The following is a 13028-nucleotide window of genomic DNA, read 5'->3' as shown; positions in this document are numbered from 1 at the left end:
CCACCTACTTACAAAATTTGTTTTCAGTCCTCTCGTTAACTGTTCAACCCTGCCCCAGCACACTACTGCAGGCCTCCCTCAGGTGTTTTGAATTCCCATTGTGTGCTCAGGTCTGTGCCCTGTGACATAGATACTGAAGCACAGTGTCTTCTAAAGAAACTTGTTATTTCATTGACAGGCCAGGAGCTGGAAGCACTGACAGGGTACAGTTGTGGTGTGGATCGAGTATAGTAGTCCAGAGTGAGAAGTTGAGTGCTGGAAAGATCATGACAAGGGGACATTTGAGAGCTAGACTTGAAGGATAATAGTAACAGCTAATGTTTATTGGTAATAATAGTATCTGAGTCTGTACTAAGCATCTTGCATACATTACTTATGATGTTATTTTTTTTTTAGAAATAGATAATACCTTCCACTTTACACATGAGGAACCTAAGACTTAGTAAAAAAGAATTCTGCCCAAATTGCATAGGTGAGACATTTTGGTGGGTGTGTAGTAGTATCTCATTGTGGCTAGAAAGGAGTAAAGCCAGTACTTGGAACCTGGTCACTTCACTGCAGAACTCATACTCTTGCCCACTGTATCATATTGCTATTAATAGAAGAAGGAAGGTTCTCTCAGTGTAGAAGGGTATGACTACAGCCCAAAGTCTTGGGACTAGGTGGGAGTCAGCATATTTGAGTTCTAGTCCTCATTTTACTTACCCATGTATGTCTAGCCAAATCACACCTTTCCTCTTCGTCTTGAATTGAGAATCAGATGATCACTTAGTTCCTTTTTATTGCTAACATGTTGTGAATTTTAAGTTATAAAAATGAGAGTATAGTTTCTTTAAGGAACAGTGGGAAAAGTATCTTGTCAGGGTATGAGGCATGGGAAGCTCTAAGTTTGGCTGGTGATGGGGTAAGCAGAGGAAAGCGATCTACCAGGGGCAAATGAAAGGAATGAGACTCCCAAGTGGTGGAAAGCAAAAGCAGAAAAAGTTGTTGCTGAAAACTCAGTTGTTTCCATTTGCAATTCCCCAGGTGGAAAGATGTGAATTGTCGGTGCACAGAGAGAGAACAAGCTAGTCTTTTGCCTTGGATGTTCCTAGACTGCTCACTTCTCCCTTGATGGCTTTAGCATCAGGCCAGGCCTTTATTTGGGTTATTTCTGTGGATCCCCAAGTTATCACTCCTTTCTTTTAGCGTTAACTTAGCAGTTATTTATAAAGCACCTGCTATGTGTGAGTCACTGGAATGGAAATAAGACAAGTCTGGTCCATCCCCTGTTGAATTTGTAATTTGGTAGGGCTAATAGATAGTATGCAAGTAAGTTACACATTTTGATAGGTACGTGAGAAGCTGGGTTTTGTTGGTTGGAGTCAGGGAAAATTTCTGACTTCAGCATGGGAAACAGGTGGGAAGGGACCAAGAGTGGAAATGGGGAGACCAGTTAGAAGATCATCCAGGCAAGATGTGCTGATTGAGAAGCAAGTACACAAAAAATGTGACGAATATTAGCCAGACCTCTTGCAAAAATAAATGAAAAAATTCTTGAGATTCTTTTATTGACTCACTTAAATGTTATATTTAATAAAGTTTTGTAAAATTCCAGTCTCTCTAAAGGATACTGAAAACCCTATGAGATTAATGACAGTAGATGAAAAGTAAATGAGACTTGTGTAAAGTATGTGGTTGTTAAAGGGATATGAGATGGAAGAGTGACATGGACTAGTGTTAACTGTAGAAGATTTCCAAATGGGCAGGTTTGGAGATGAAATTTAAAGGAGATAAACTGGATTTAGGAGAATAAACCCATGCATTGGAAAGTTTAAAAGGAATATGACTCAAAGGATGGAAAACTGCACATTATAAAAATTTGCTTATAAGAAGCACTATGAGAAAGTAAAAATCAGATTTGTGGAAAAAAAACTAGTTATCCAGGAAGCTCTGACCTCTCAGAATGAAATCCAGCCCTGTATGCTTCTGAGACAGATACGGGCCCACAGCATTCCGATTGTGGTTTTAGTCTGGGCAGAGAAGAAACAAGAATAGGGCCAGCTGTGAAGACGGTGGTTTTGGTAACAGACTAAAATAGAAGACTCTAGCCTACCAGAAACCTGGTACAAGAGGAAGCTCCTTACCCCCATGTGTTTGACTCAGCTCAAAAGGATCTTTTTCTGGGATCTTTAAGAAGTTACAGAGGGGAAAAGCCACAGGTCCAGTTGTTGTCTATAATCTCACCACCACAGTTAATTGCTGCTAACGCTCTTATAGTTCACTCAGAGTCTCTTTTTTTTTTCACAGTCTTCATCAGGAATAAACCTGTAGTCTTCTATTTTAAGTTTTTCCCTCAACGTTTTTTTATTATTTAAGAAATTTCTTCTGATTGTATCAGGTCTCAGTCGCAGCACACTGGACCTTTGTTTCAACATGCAGACCTTTCATTGCAATATTCGGGCTCAGTAGTTGTGGCGCACAAGCTTCGTTCCCCCATGACATGTGGGATCTTAGTTCCCCAGCTAGGGATCAAACCTGTGTCCCTTGCATTGGAAAGCAGATTCTTAACCACTGGACCACCAGGGAAGTCCCCTTCCATTTTCCTCCCACTCCCTAGCATTTTATTACAAAAACTTTGAACAAATAGAAAAGTTGAAAAAATTATACAGTGAATTCCCATATACCCACCGCTTAGATTCTACGGTTTAAAATTTCCCATATTTTACTACATCTATGCATTCCATAAATCATTTTAATTTTTGGTGCATTTCAAAGAAGTTGCAAGCATCAGCGTACTTCACCCATAAACATTTCAGTATGCCTTGAGTTGAATATAGTTTATGGGTTTGGGGACGGGGTTGATAAAATTTACATATAGTAAGATGAATATAACTTCAATGTACCATTAGATGAAAAGGGTAAATACACCTGTGACTCATTCCTATCTAGGTAAAGAACTTATATTCTCCCTAGAATTCTCTTCTGCCTCTTCACAGTTAACACCTGCTTTTCCCCTGGGGAACGGGAAGACCAACCACTATTCTGAATTTTTTTTCGTGATAGTTTTTGCCTGTCCTACAACTTGATAGAGTGTAAGTGCATTTTATGCTTCTGATTCATTCATGTTGCAGGTATGAATAGTTTGTTTGTGTTTTTGCTGAGTAGCTTTCTATTACATATACAAACATACTATGGTTTGTTTATCCATTCTTATACTGATGGATACCTGGGCTGTTTCAAATTTTTGGCTGTTATGAATAAAGCTGCCATGAACATTCATGTACAAGTCTTTTTGTGGACATAATGTTTTTATTTCTTTTGGATGAAAGACTAGGACGTGGGTGCTCTTAGACTAGGTGTGTGTTTGGTTTTCTAATAAGCTCCCAGACCGTCAAAGCAGTACCTTTAACACCTTCACTAACACCGTGTGAGGGTCTCACGTCATTACCAAGATTTGGCGTCAGTTTTTTTACTTTTAGCCATTGTGACGGATAGGTAATAGTATCTCCCTGTGGTTTTAATTTTTATTTCCCTGGTAACCAGTGAAATTAATGACTTCTTCCTTTGATTATTTCCAGTTCATATATTTTCCTTTGTGAAGTATCAGATCAGAATTTTTTATACCCATTTTTTAAATTGACTTGTCATTTAACATTGAGTTCTAGGAGTCCTGCCTTTAAATTTTAAAGCCTAGTTTGTAGAAGAGTACAACTTCTGTGTTACTGCTGGACAAGTTCAAATGGAAAAGGCCTGAAAGTCTGAGTCGAGCAGAAGCTTTTAATCAGTGAATGTGCCTTTTAATCAGTGAATGGTTATGAGTACCAACTAAGCACTAGTATTAAGGATACAGAAATACTTCCTACCCCTAGCTCCAAGGAGTCCAGGTTATGAAGGTAGACAGACAAAAGTAAAAATTCTGATGTAATGGTTTCACCATTAAGTCACTAAATATTTGCTTACTATAGGATATTGTTCTTACTATAGGATGGATACTGTTGTAGGTATTGTACATACAGGCAAACCAGACATAGTTCCTGCTCTGATATAGCTTATTTATTTTCTGGAGTATATATGGGGGAAGTATTCTTGCTTGGAAACTCCCATGGATGGAGGAGCCTGGAGGGCTAGAGTCAGTGGGGTCCCAAAGAGTCGGACACACAACTGAGGGACTAACACTTTCACATGGGGGAAGATAGTGCAGAGGCGCTGAAGTGAGGAATGAGATGGATGTTGAGTGTGTGTGGATCAGAAATGAAACCTGTTTGGAAGGTACATAACAAGATGATGAATTAGGTGAGGGTCAGGTTTTGTAGGGCCTTATAGACTGTGGTAAGAACTTTGGATTTTTTTATTTTGAGCATTTTGGGAAGCCATTCCAGAGTTTTAAGCAGAGAAATGGCATGAACTGGTTTCTGTTTGGCTGATGAATTGTGTGTGTGCGTGTGTGTGTGCGTGTGTGCACATGTATATACAGAAAAGCTGCTGAAGAAACTGGTGCAGTCATCCACAGGAGAGAGAAATCCGACCTGGGGAAGGTGGGCAAGACTTCAGAAAGGAATAATGTCATAGCATAACGATGGATAACAAGGCATTTGCTAGGGAAGAAAGTCAGAGGTATCAGCAAGTGTGTGTGGCTGTGTGTATGTGTGTGAGGATCAAGAAATAGCCTTCAATGACTAGTTGGGTTGGTGGTGGAATGACAGGAGGTGGAACAGTCAGAAAAGGCTTTGAAGGTTGCATTATAGATGCAAAATCATCATATTACACAGTTACTTAATTCTGTATAGATTGGTCCTCTAGAGTTGTGCCACAAGGTGGCTGTGCTAGGGAATTAGGCTTTGAACCTAAGGGCCGTGAACAGATATATACAGGGCTTCTAGTTAGCGTAGAGACTTTGAGGAGGGTGTCGTCAAGGACGACTAGGTAAGACACTGATAGGATGAAAAAACAGGAGGCAGGAAACAAAGAGGTCTGAAGTTATGTGCAAAGTGTGTAGAGGCTTGGGATTAGAGTATTGTCAGGAGGACCTGGAGGAGTGGATTGGGGGAAAAAGTTGAGTCCTTTTAAAAAATACAAAATAGTTTAAAATATTGAAATAGTATAGAAGTGTCTGTGCGTGAGAGTTGCTCAGTTGTGTCCAACTGTTTGTGACCCCATGGGCTGTAGCCCTCCAGGCTCCTCTGTCCACGGGATTCTCCAGGCAAGAATACTGGAGTGGGTTGTGATTTCCTTCTCCAGGGGATCTTCCTGACCGAGGGATCGAACCTGCGTCTCCTGAATTGGCAGGCAGATTCTTTACCACTGTGCCACCTAGGTGGTGGTTTAGAAGTGTCTAAGAGTATGTCAAATTACCACCTTTATTCCATTCCTCTGAAGTGTACCTAAAAGTTGCATTTATTTGGCTTGTCTTCCATTTTTTTAATGTGATTGTATTTATTTTGCATATATATTTAAATCTGTTGTATATACACATACAATTGAAGTTTGAAATGGGGTTAACTTTTCTTACCATTTTTTGCAACTTTATTTTTTCATATGCTACCAATATACTTCGGCCTTAATTGTTTATTTACTTGCTGCTTGGCATTCCATTGATTAATTACCGTAATTTACTTAGTCACCACCTAATTGATAGACCTTTAAGCTGTGTCACATTTTCCACTGTTAAGCAGTAGTGAAATGAGCATTCTTCCTTGTCTCCGTACTGTGCAAACACTGCCTGAGAGAACGTGTAAAGTGAGAAGTGTGGGGTCCAGTCATGACCTGGGGTTAAGTTATGGTCCCATTCCCTTAGGGAGTATGTGTGGTTCTCTGGATCTGTCCTAGGGGAGCCTGCAAAGCAGTGACTTCTGGTCAGAAATCTAAAATCCACATTTGGCGGCAATATTCAAAAGAACTAGGGCTATTTCTCCAGATTTTAGCTTGGGGTTCACTGCTTCCAAGTTTTAGATGGTTCTCAGAGGGAGATGAAATAAAGCTTTCTTGTCGAATTTTAGACTGAAGAAGAAATAGGAATAATGTGTAGAAGTAAGAGTTCACTTGGGTTGATTTGGATAGAACTTGATGGAGCAGGACTTTCCGATAATTGAATTATAAGAGTGGTGGGTTTTCCATCATTGGGTGCATTCAAGCAAAGGCTCAGATGCTATGGAAGGACAGTATATGAAGCAGATTGAACTCTTAAAAATCATTCCAGTTTTGCTTGATAACAGCATTTGAGATGGAGACCGTGAGGCACCAAGATGGGAGTAGCACTGACTGTGGGTTGGGTTGGGCGAGGGATTGACTTGAGGGTCGATTTAGGGGAGGTTGAGGCTAGCGGCATCCTGATGTATAGTGCTGGGAAACCTGGAATGCTAGATGAGGCTAGGAGAGGGATCTGACTTTGGCTGCACTCTTGACACAGATGGTCTGCAGGTGTATTGGTCAGCGGGGACAGAGCGTTAGTGAAGAGTCTGAGGATAACTGTTATGGTGACTTAGGAAAATGGGTTTATATGGACGTCATGGTGATCCATGCAAGAAGATAGTGTTTCTAGCAAAGGAGATGGATGAATTGGAGATGCTTTGGTGCTGTTTGACAGCCAGTCAGTTGAGACCAGGCTGAGATGGAAGCAGGGGCTAGAGATGGCCTTTCAGATTTCATTCAACAAATATTATCTAGGTGCTTGAGATAGAGCAGTGGAAAGAACAGATAAATATCCCTTCCCTCATGGAGTGTACATTCTAATGGGGAAGACAAAGCATATAAATATATACAGTATATTAGTGATAAATACTAAAGAGAAAAAAAGTAGGAAATAAGTATGTGACGTATCAGTAGAGTTGAAATTTCAGAATGGCCAGAAAAGGAGAACCTTTTCATTCAAAATAGAGAAGATGATTTTGAATAGAGACCTAGAGACATTGTAAGGCAACAGCAAGCCCTGTGGATTATACGAGGGAAGAACCTTCTAGGTGTTGAGGTAGAAACAAGCATATTTGTGGAACGACAAGCAGACTGGCCAGAATAGAATGAGCAAGAGGGGTCCAGTCAGATCTAGATCTCTCAAGACCTTGTTAGTGCGTGCTTGTGTGCATACACAGTCACTCAGTGGTATCCGACTCTGAGCAGCCCCATGGACTGGAACTCACTAGGCTCCTCTGGCCGTGGGATTTCCCAGGCAAGAATACTGGAGTGAGTTGCCATCCTCCAGGGGATCTTCCTGACCCAGGGATCGAACCTTCATCTCCTGCAGCTTCTGCATGGGCAGGCAGATTCTTTGCCACTACATGACCTTGTAGGCCCATGCAGAGTTTGGATTTTTTTTAAGGAATGGGAAATCTTTATTGGGTTTTGGCAGAGGTGTGACATGTCCCATCTTTTAACAGGGTCAGCATATTGACTCTCATGCTGTATTGAGAGTAACCTGTTTGGTGTGAGGATGTGAAGAGGTGAGAATGGCATAGGTAGGCTAAGGGAGACCTCTTAAAAGGTGATGCATTAAGGCTGGTGAGAGATGATGGGCTTGGACTAGGTAGTGCAGATGGGAGCTGGACCTGAACAGCTGATTAGAGGCAGGAGAATCAGTGTGAGGATCATAACTACTTCAAGATGTAGCTCCCCAGGGTTAGTGGGAATCACTGAAGGAAGAGACTTTGAGAAGCAGAATCTGGAAGATGGTTGTATTTTGGGCAGTGTTGGGCTTAGAACTTGGACTCAGGTCTGATCTAAGGCCAGTAAAGGCATCAGAGTGAGATTGATTGGTCTCTGAGAAGATAAGTTTGGGGTCCAGGTCCAGGAAGCATTATTGGGATTAGGACCCAATTTGGGGCTGAGGACTAGTTTTGGGTCAAAGTTGTTGATGGAGGCCAGTACACTGTTTTCTGCATTTTACTGTCATTTTCTTGGATCAGGGTTGGCTGTAATCGCCATCTCCCATCCCATTGACCCTACCCAAGGGGATTGGAGGAATTTGGAACCTATAGAGCCTTCTTTTCCTTAGGTGTCATGGGGGTAGACACAGGCTCAGCCCTGCCTGGCTGAAGCTGACTGGCTTTACAAGTTAGGAGCTACAGTCAGGGAAAGGTGGGAAAGGTGGAAAAGGGTCCTCGGTGGCTAATTTGTGTCTTTTCCACCCCCCACCCCCCCAGATGGCCCACTGTGTGACCTTGGTTCAGCTGTCTGTTTCATGTGACCACCTCATTGACAAGGACATCGGCTCCAAGTCTGACCCACTCTGTGTCCTTTTACAGGATGTGGGAGGGGGCAACTGGACTGAGGTAAGGAGGACTATGGGGTTAACATCGTGGAGGGATGCTAGGACTGTGTGGGGGTGGAAGGTGCGTGACTGTCATGCTTATTGGCTTGCCCACAGCTTGGCCGGACTGAGCGAGTACGCAACTGCTCGAGCCCTGAGTTCTCCAAGACTCTGCAGCTTGAGTACCACTTTGAAACAGTCCAAAAGCTCCGATTTGGCATCTATGACATAGACAATAAGACACCTGAGCTGGGGGACGATGACTTCCTAGGAGGAGCTGAGTGTTCCCTGGGACAGGTATGTAGGTCCAAGGATTAGAATCCTTCAGACACAGGTTGAGTCAGAGCCCTGTGAGATAACCCAGAAAGCCTAGAACTTGGAGGTGGGGGTCAACAGGACCTAACCTTGTCTGAGATCTTGGTCCCCCATCCCCTGCCCTAGATTGTATCCAGTCGGATGCTAACTCTGCCCTTGATGCTGAAGCCTGGAAAGCCTGCTGGGCGGGGGACCATCACGGTAAGGCTGGGGTTTGGTGGGGGAGTGTGTTCATATCAGTGAGGAATTCATGAGACGATACAGTCTCCTGCCTCCCCTACCTAGGTCTCAGCTCAGGAGCTGAAAGATAATCGTGTAGTAACCATGGAGGTGGAAGCCAGAAACCTGGATAAGAAGGTGTGTATGGAAGGAGGCCCTGGGGGTTCAGGAGTTAAGCAGACAGGGGTGGTGTATTGGAGGTGGGAGGGGACAGAGGTCTTTCATACTGTTTGTCTCTGCCTGCGTCTTATAACTGGGGTCTCTGTGACATTGACAGGACTTCCTGGGAAAATCGGATCCGTTCTTGGAGTTTTTCCGTCAGGGTGATGGGAAATGGCACCTGGCATACAGATCAGAGGTGTGAGCCCCCTGGGATTGGGTGTGATGGAGCAGGAGAGAATCTCCTGGGGTTTGTGACTACCAAGATTTGGAGCACAGGGAGGAGTCTGCTTATGGCTAGGGAAGGATGGCAGCTCCCCACATGCCAACCCAGCGCTCACTGGAAGCTTTGTACTCTACCCTCAGGTCATCAAGAACAACCTGAATCCTACTTGGAAACGGTTCTCTGTTCCCCTTCAACATTTCTGTGGGGGAGACCCCAGTACACCCATCCAGGTGAGGAGCTTGCCTCCTGAATGGACTGAGCAGGGGCAGAGAGTCTAGGGAGGGATTTATCCTCACCTGCCACCTGCCTCCTGGCCTTTACGCACACACACACCTTCCCTCCTAGGTGCGATGCTGCGATTATGACAGTGATGGCTCACATGACCTCATTGGTACCTTCCACACCAGCTTGGCTCAGCTGCAAGCAGCCCCAGTGAGTGCTGGCTCAGGGATATTGAGGTGGACATAGGGACTACAGCCCCAGAAATAGAGGGACTGCAAGGCACTTCCCATCCTGGCTGAGGCTCTGGAAGTTTTCTACTCTAATTTTTCTTTCCTTACTAGGCTGAGTTTGAATGCATTCACCCTGAGAAACAGCAGAAAAAGAAAAGTTACAAGAACTCTGGAACTATCTGTGTCAAGATTTGTCAGGTGAGACAATAGCCCATGTGACCCAGCCTTTGACTTCTAAGCTCCATGACCCCAGTCCCTTCACTCCAGCTATAACCATGGTTTCAACTACAGGTAGAAACAGAACATTCATTCTTGGACTATGTGATGGGAGGCTGTCAAATCAACTTCACTGTAAGTTGCTTCATCAGGGGCAAGAAGACAGATCTGGGGCTCGAAGATGGCCTTCAACTCTCCTCCTGCCTTCCCTGCAGGTGGGCGTGGACTTCACAGGCTCCAACGGAGACCCTTCCTCACCTGATTCTCTGCACTACCTGAGCCCAACAGGGGTCAATGAGTACCTTACGGCACTGTGGAGCGTGGGCAGTGTGGTTCAGGACTATGACTCGTAAGCAGCCTTGCTCTTCCTCCTCGCTGCTCCCTGCAGACGTTGTTAGCCTCCGGGCTCGTAGTCCTCTCACTGCCTCTTTCTCCCTTTGCTTGTCTTCTCACAGGGACAAGCTGTTCCCAGCATTTGGATTTGGGGCCCAAGTACCCCCTGACTGGCAGGTGAGTGTTTTCTCCCCTCCACTGCTCCTGTTTTTAGTTTCATGGTCCTGATCAGGGGGGATGTGGTAAACTTGCTGCTTGGCGCCCAGCTTTATGTGGAATTGCAGGGATTCATCCGTACAGGCATGTGTACAGCAGATGCTCAGGACTGAATACCTCCTAAATAACACTTTGTACATATCCTAGTGCCCTTTTTCTTAGCACACAAGTGGTCATGGGGAAAGAACCTCATTACCTCATTTTTATTCTTGCCCTCAGGTTTCCCATGAATTTGCTTTGAACTTCAACCCCAGTAACCCCTTTTGTGCAGGTAAGTCCCCCATCCTCCAGCATAAGGTGTATCTGTCCAATCTCTGCCAAGTTTGTGTGGGCAAGGGAGAATGAAGGTGGGGAGATAGACACCTGACTCCACTGTCTAGAGGAGTGGATTGTACAACTAGGCCTCTGGAGTCAAATCTTCATCCTGCCACTTGATATTCATGTGACTTGGGGCCAGTTGCTTAGCTTCTGTGTGCTTTGGCTTCATAATAAGAAATATTATAGGATATTGAATATTTTAAGAAGCTGCATAATAAAGCTTGAAGCAGTAATCCTGGCACATTCTAATTGCTCTCTAAACTATGGTAGCTGTTATATTATCATTATTATCTTTGCCTAGAGGCTCACAGGTACTTATTTGGGCATCAGTAGAAGCATTGATGTCTCCTTGCAGCTCTATTCAGGGTACTTTTTGCTCCAGGTTCTTTTGTCTAGAGAGGACCAAACCCCATGTTTCCCTAGCCACCTGCACGTAAACATGCTGAAATTGAAAACTTGACTTGATCTAATCTGATCTGTGCTTTTATTAAGATTACAGGTCAGTTAATATGTAGAATGTCCTTCAGTTTGGGTTTACCTATTTCCTCATAGTTAGATTCAAGTTATGCATTTTTGGCAGGAATACCACAGAACATGCTGCATGTTCCGGAAGCATATGTTGATTTATCCTCTTACCAGTCTTATTAACTTTGATCATTCGGTTGAGGTGGAATCTGCCAGGTTTCTCTTCTATACAAGTACTGTTTTTTTCTTTATATGTTATTTTAAACATTTTAAATTGAAGGATAGTTGATGTATGATGTTGTATTAGTTCCTAATGTACAGCAGAATGATTCAGTTTATATATATAAACATATTCTTTTCCATTATCATTTATTACAGGATATTGAGTATAGTTCCCTGTGTTATAAAGGAGGACCTTATTTATTTTATATATAGTGATTTGTATCTGCTAATCTCAAACTCCTAATTTACCGCTCCACTGTGCTCTTTCCTCTTTGTTAACCATAAATTTGTTTTCTGTCTCTGTTTCTGTTTTGTATACAGGTTCATTTGTATCATATTTTAGATTCTGAATACCGCATATCATATGGCATTTGTCTTTCTGGCTTACTTAGTGTGCTAATCTCTAGGTCCATCCATGTTGCTGCAATGGCAATATTTCATCCCTTTATACACACACACACACACACATTTAATTAATTTTTATTCATTTTTAATTTAAAAAATATTTTCTTTTTTGGTCGTGCCATGCAGCACGTGGGAACTTAGTTTCTAGGGACCATACCCAGGCACCCTGCAGTGGAAGTGTGGATTCCTAACCACTGGACCACCAGGGAATTCCCTTTATTCGTTTTTTTTTAAAGAAACAGTTTAAGACACATCTTTCTCAAAATTATTTGAATCTATTTTTTATTTTAGTATTTTTTAACTGAAGTATAGTTGATTTGTAATGTGTTACTTTCTGCTGTATACCAAAGTGATTCAGTTATACATATATATATTCTTTTTTAATACTCTTTTCCATTATGGTTTATCATTGGATATTTAATATAGTAATCAGTGCTATATAGTAGGACTTGTTTATCTATTCTGTATATAAAAGCTTAAATCTACTAACCCCAACCTCCCACTCACATGCCTCCCCCAACACCTTCCCACTTGGCAACCACTCGTGTATTCTCCATGTTTGTGGTTCTGGTTCTGTTTCATAGATAGCTTTATTCATATACCACCTCCTTCTTAATTCATCTGTTGATGGTCATCTAGGATGCTTCCATGTCTTGGCAACTGTAAATAATGCTGCTATGAACATTGGGGTGTATGTATCTTTTTGAATTAGTGTTTTCTTCAAATATATGCCCAGGAGTGGGCTTGCTGGATCATTTGGCAACTATATTTTTAGGTTTTTAAGGAGCCTTCGTACTGTTTCCATAGTAGCTGCACCAATTTTATATTCCCACTAACAGTGTAGAATTCCCTTTCTTCCACATTTTTCCAGCATTTGTTACTTGTAAATTTCTTAATGATGGCCCTTCTGACTGGTGTGAGGTGATACCTTGCTGTAATTTTGATTTGCAGTTCTTCACTTGTGGGGGCCATGCCACACAGCATGCAGTATCTTAGTTCCTTCAGTCACTTCAGTCACTCAATCATGTCCGACTCGTTGCGTACCCATGAGTCGCAGCACGCCAGGCCTCCCTGTCCATCACCAACTCCCAGAGTTCGCTCAGACTCACGTTCATCGAGTCAGTGATGCCATCCAGCCATCTCATCCTCTGTTGTCCCCTTCTCCTCCTGCCCCCAACCCCTCCCAGCATCAGTCTTTTCCAGTGAGTCAGCTCTTCGCATGAGGTGGCCAAAGTACTGGAGTTACAACTTTAGCATCATT

General features: G+C 42.9%; 1 protein-coding gene across 8 annotated transcripts in view; it reads left to right on the top strand.

The window, feature by feature from the left end:
• CPNE1 (copine 1) overlaps nucleotides 1–13028 on the top strand; it is a 39642-nt gene that overhangs the window by 21942 nt on the left and 4672 nt on the right. For all 8 annotated transcript variants that reach the window (XM_069548433.1, XM_069548431.1, XM_069548432.1 and 5 more), the window contains 12 exons: nucleotides 8115–8243; nucleotides 8339–8518; nucleotides 8663–8737; nucleotides 8822–8893; nucleotides 9033–9113; nucleotides 9281–9370; nucleotides 9486–9572; nucleotides 9704–9790; nucleotides 9884–9943; nucleotides 10024–10157; nucleotides 10264–10318; nucleotides 10577–10628. In XM_069548433.1, the coding sequence (XP_069404534.1) occupies nucleotides 8115–8243; nucleotides 8339–8518; nucleotides 8663–8737; nucleotides 8822–8893; nucleotides 9033–9113; nucleotides 9281–9370; nucleotides 9486–9572; nucleotides 9704–9790; nucleotides 9884–9943; nucleotides 10024–10157; nucleotides 10264–10318; nucleotides 10577–10628 (1102 nt within the window). The remainder of the gene's footprint in view (nucleotides 1–8114; nucleotides 8244–8338; nucleotides 8519–8662; nucleotides 8738–8821; nucleotides 8894–9032; nucleotides 9114–9280; nucleotides 9371–9485; nucleotides 9573–9703; nucleotides 9791–9883; nucleotides 9944–10023; nucleotides 10158–10263; nucleotides 10319–10576; nucleotides 10629–13028) is intronic.

Source organism: Ovis canadensis, chromosome 13 (assembly GCF_042477335.2).
Source record: "Ovis canadensis isolate MfBH-ARS-UI-01 breed Bighorn chromosome 13, ARS-UI_OviCan_v2, whole genome shotgun sequence".
Classification (NCBI taxonomy): Eukaryota; Metazoa; Chordata; class Mammalia; order Artiodactyla; family Bovidae; genus Ovis; species Ovis canadensis.
Note: the sequence above shows the minus strand (reverse complement) of the source record. Positions and strands in the feature narration are given on the sequence as shown.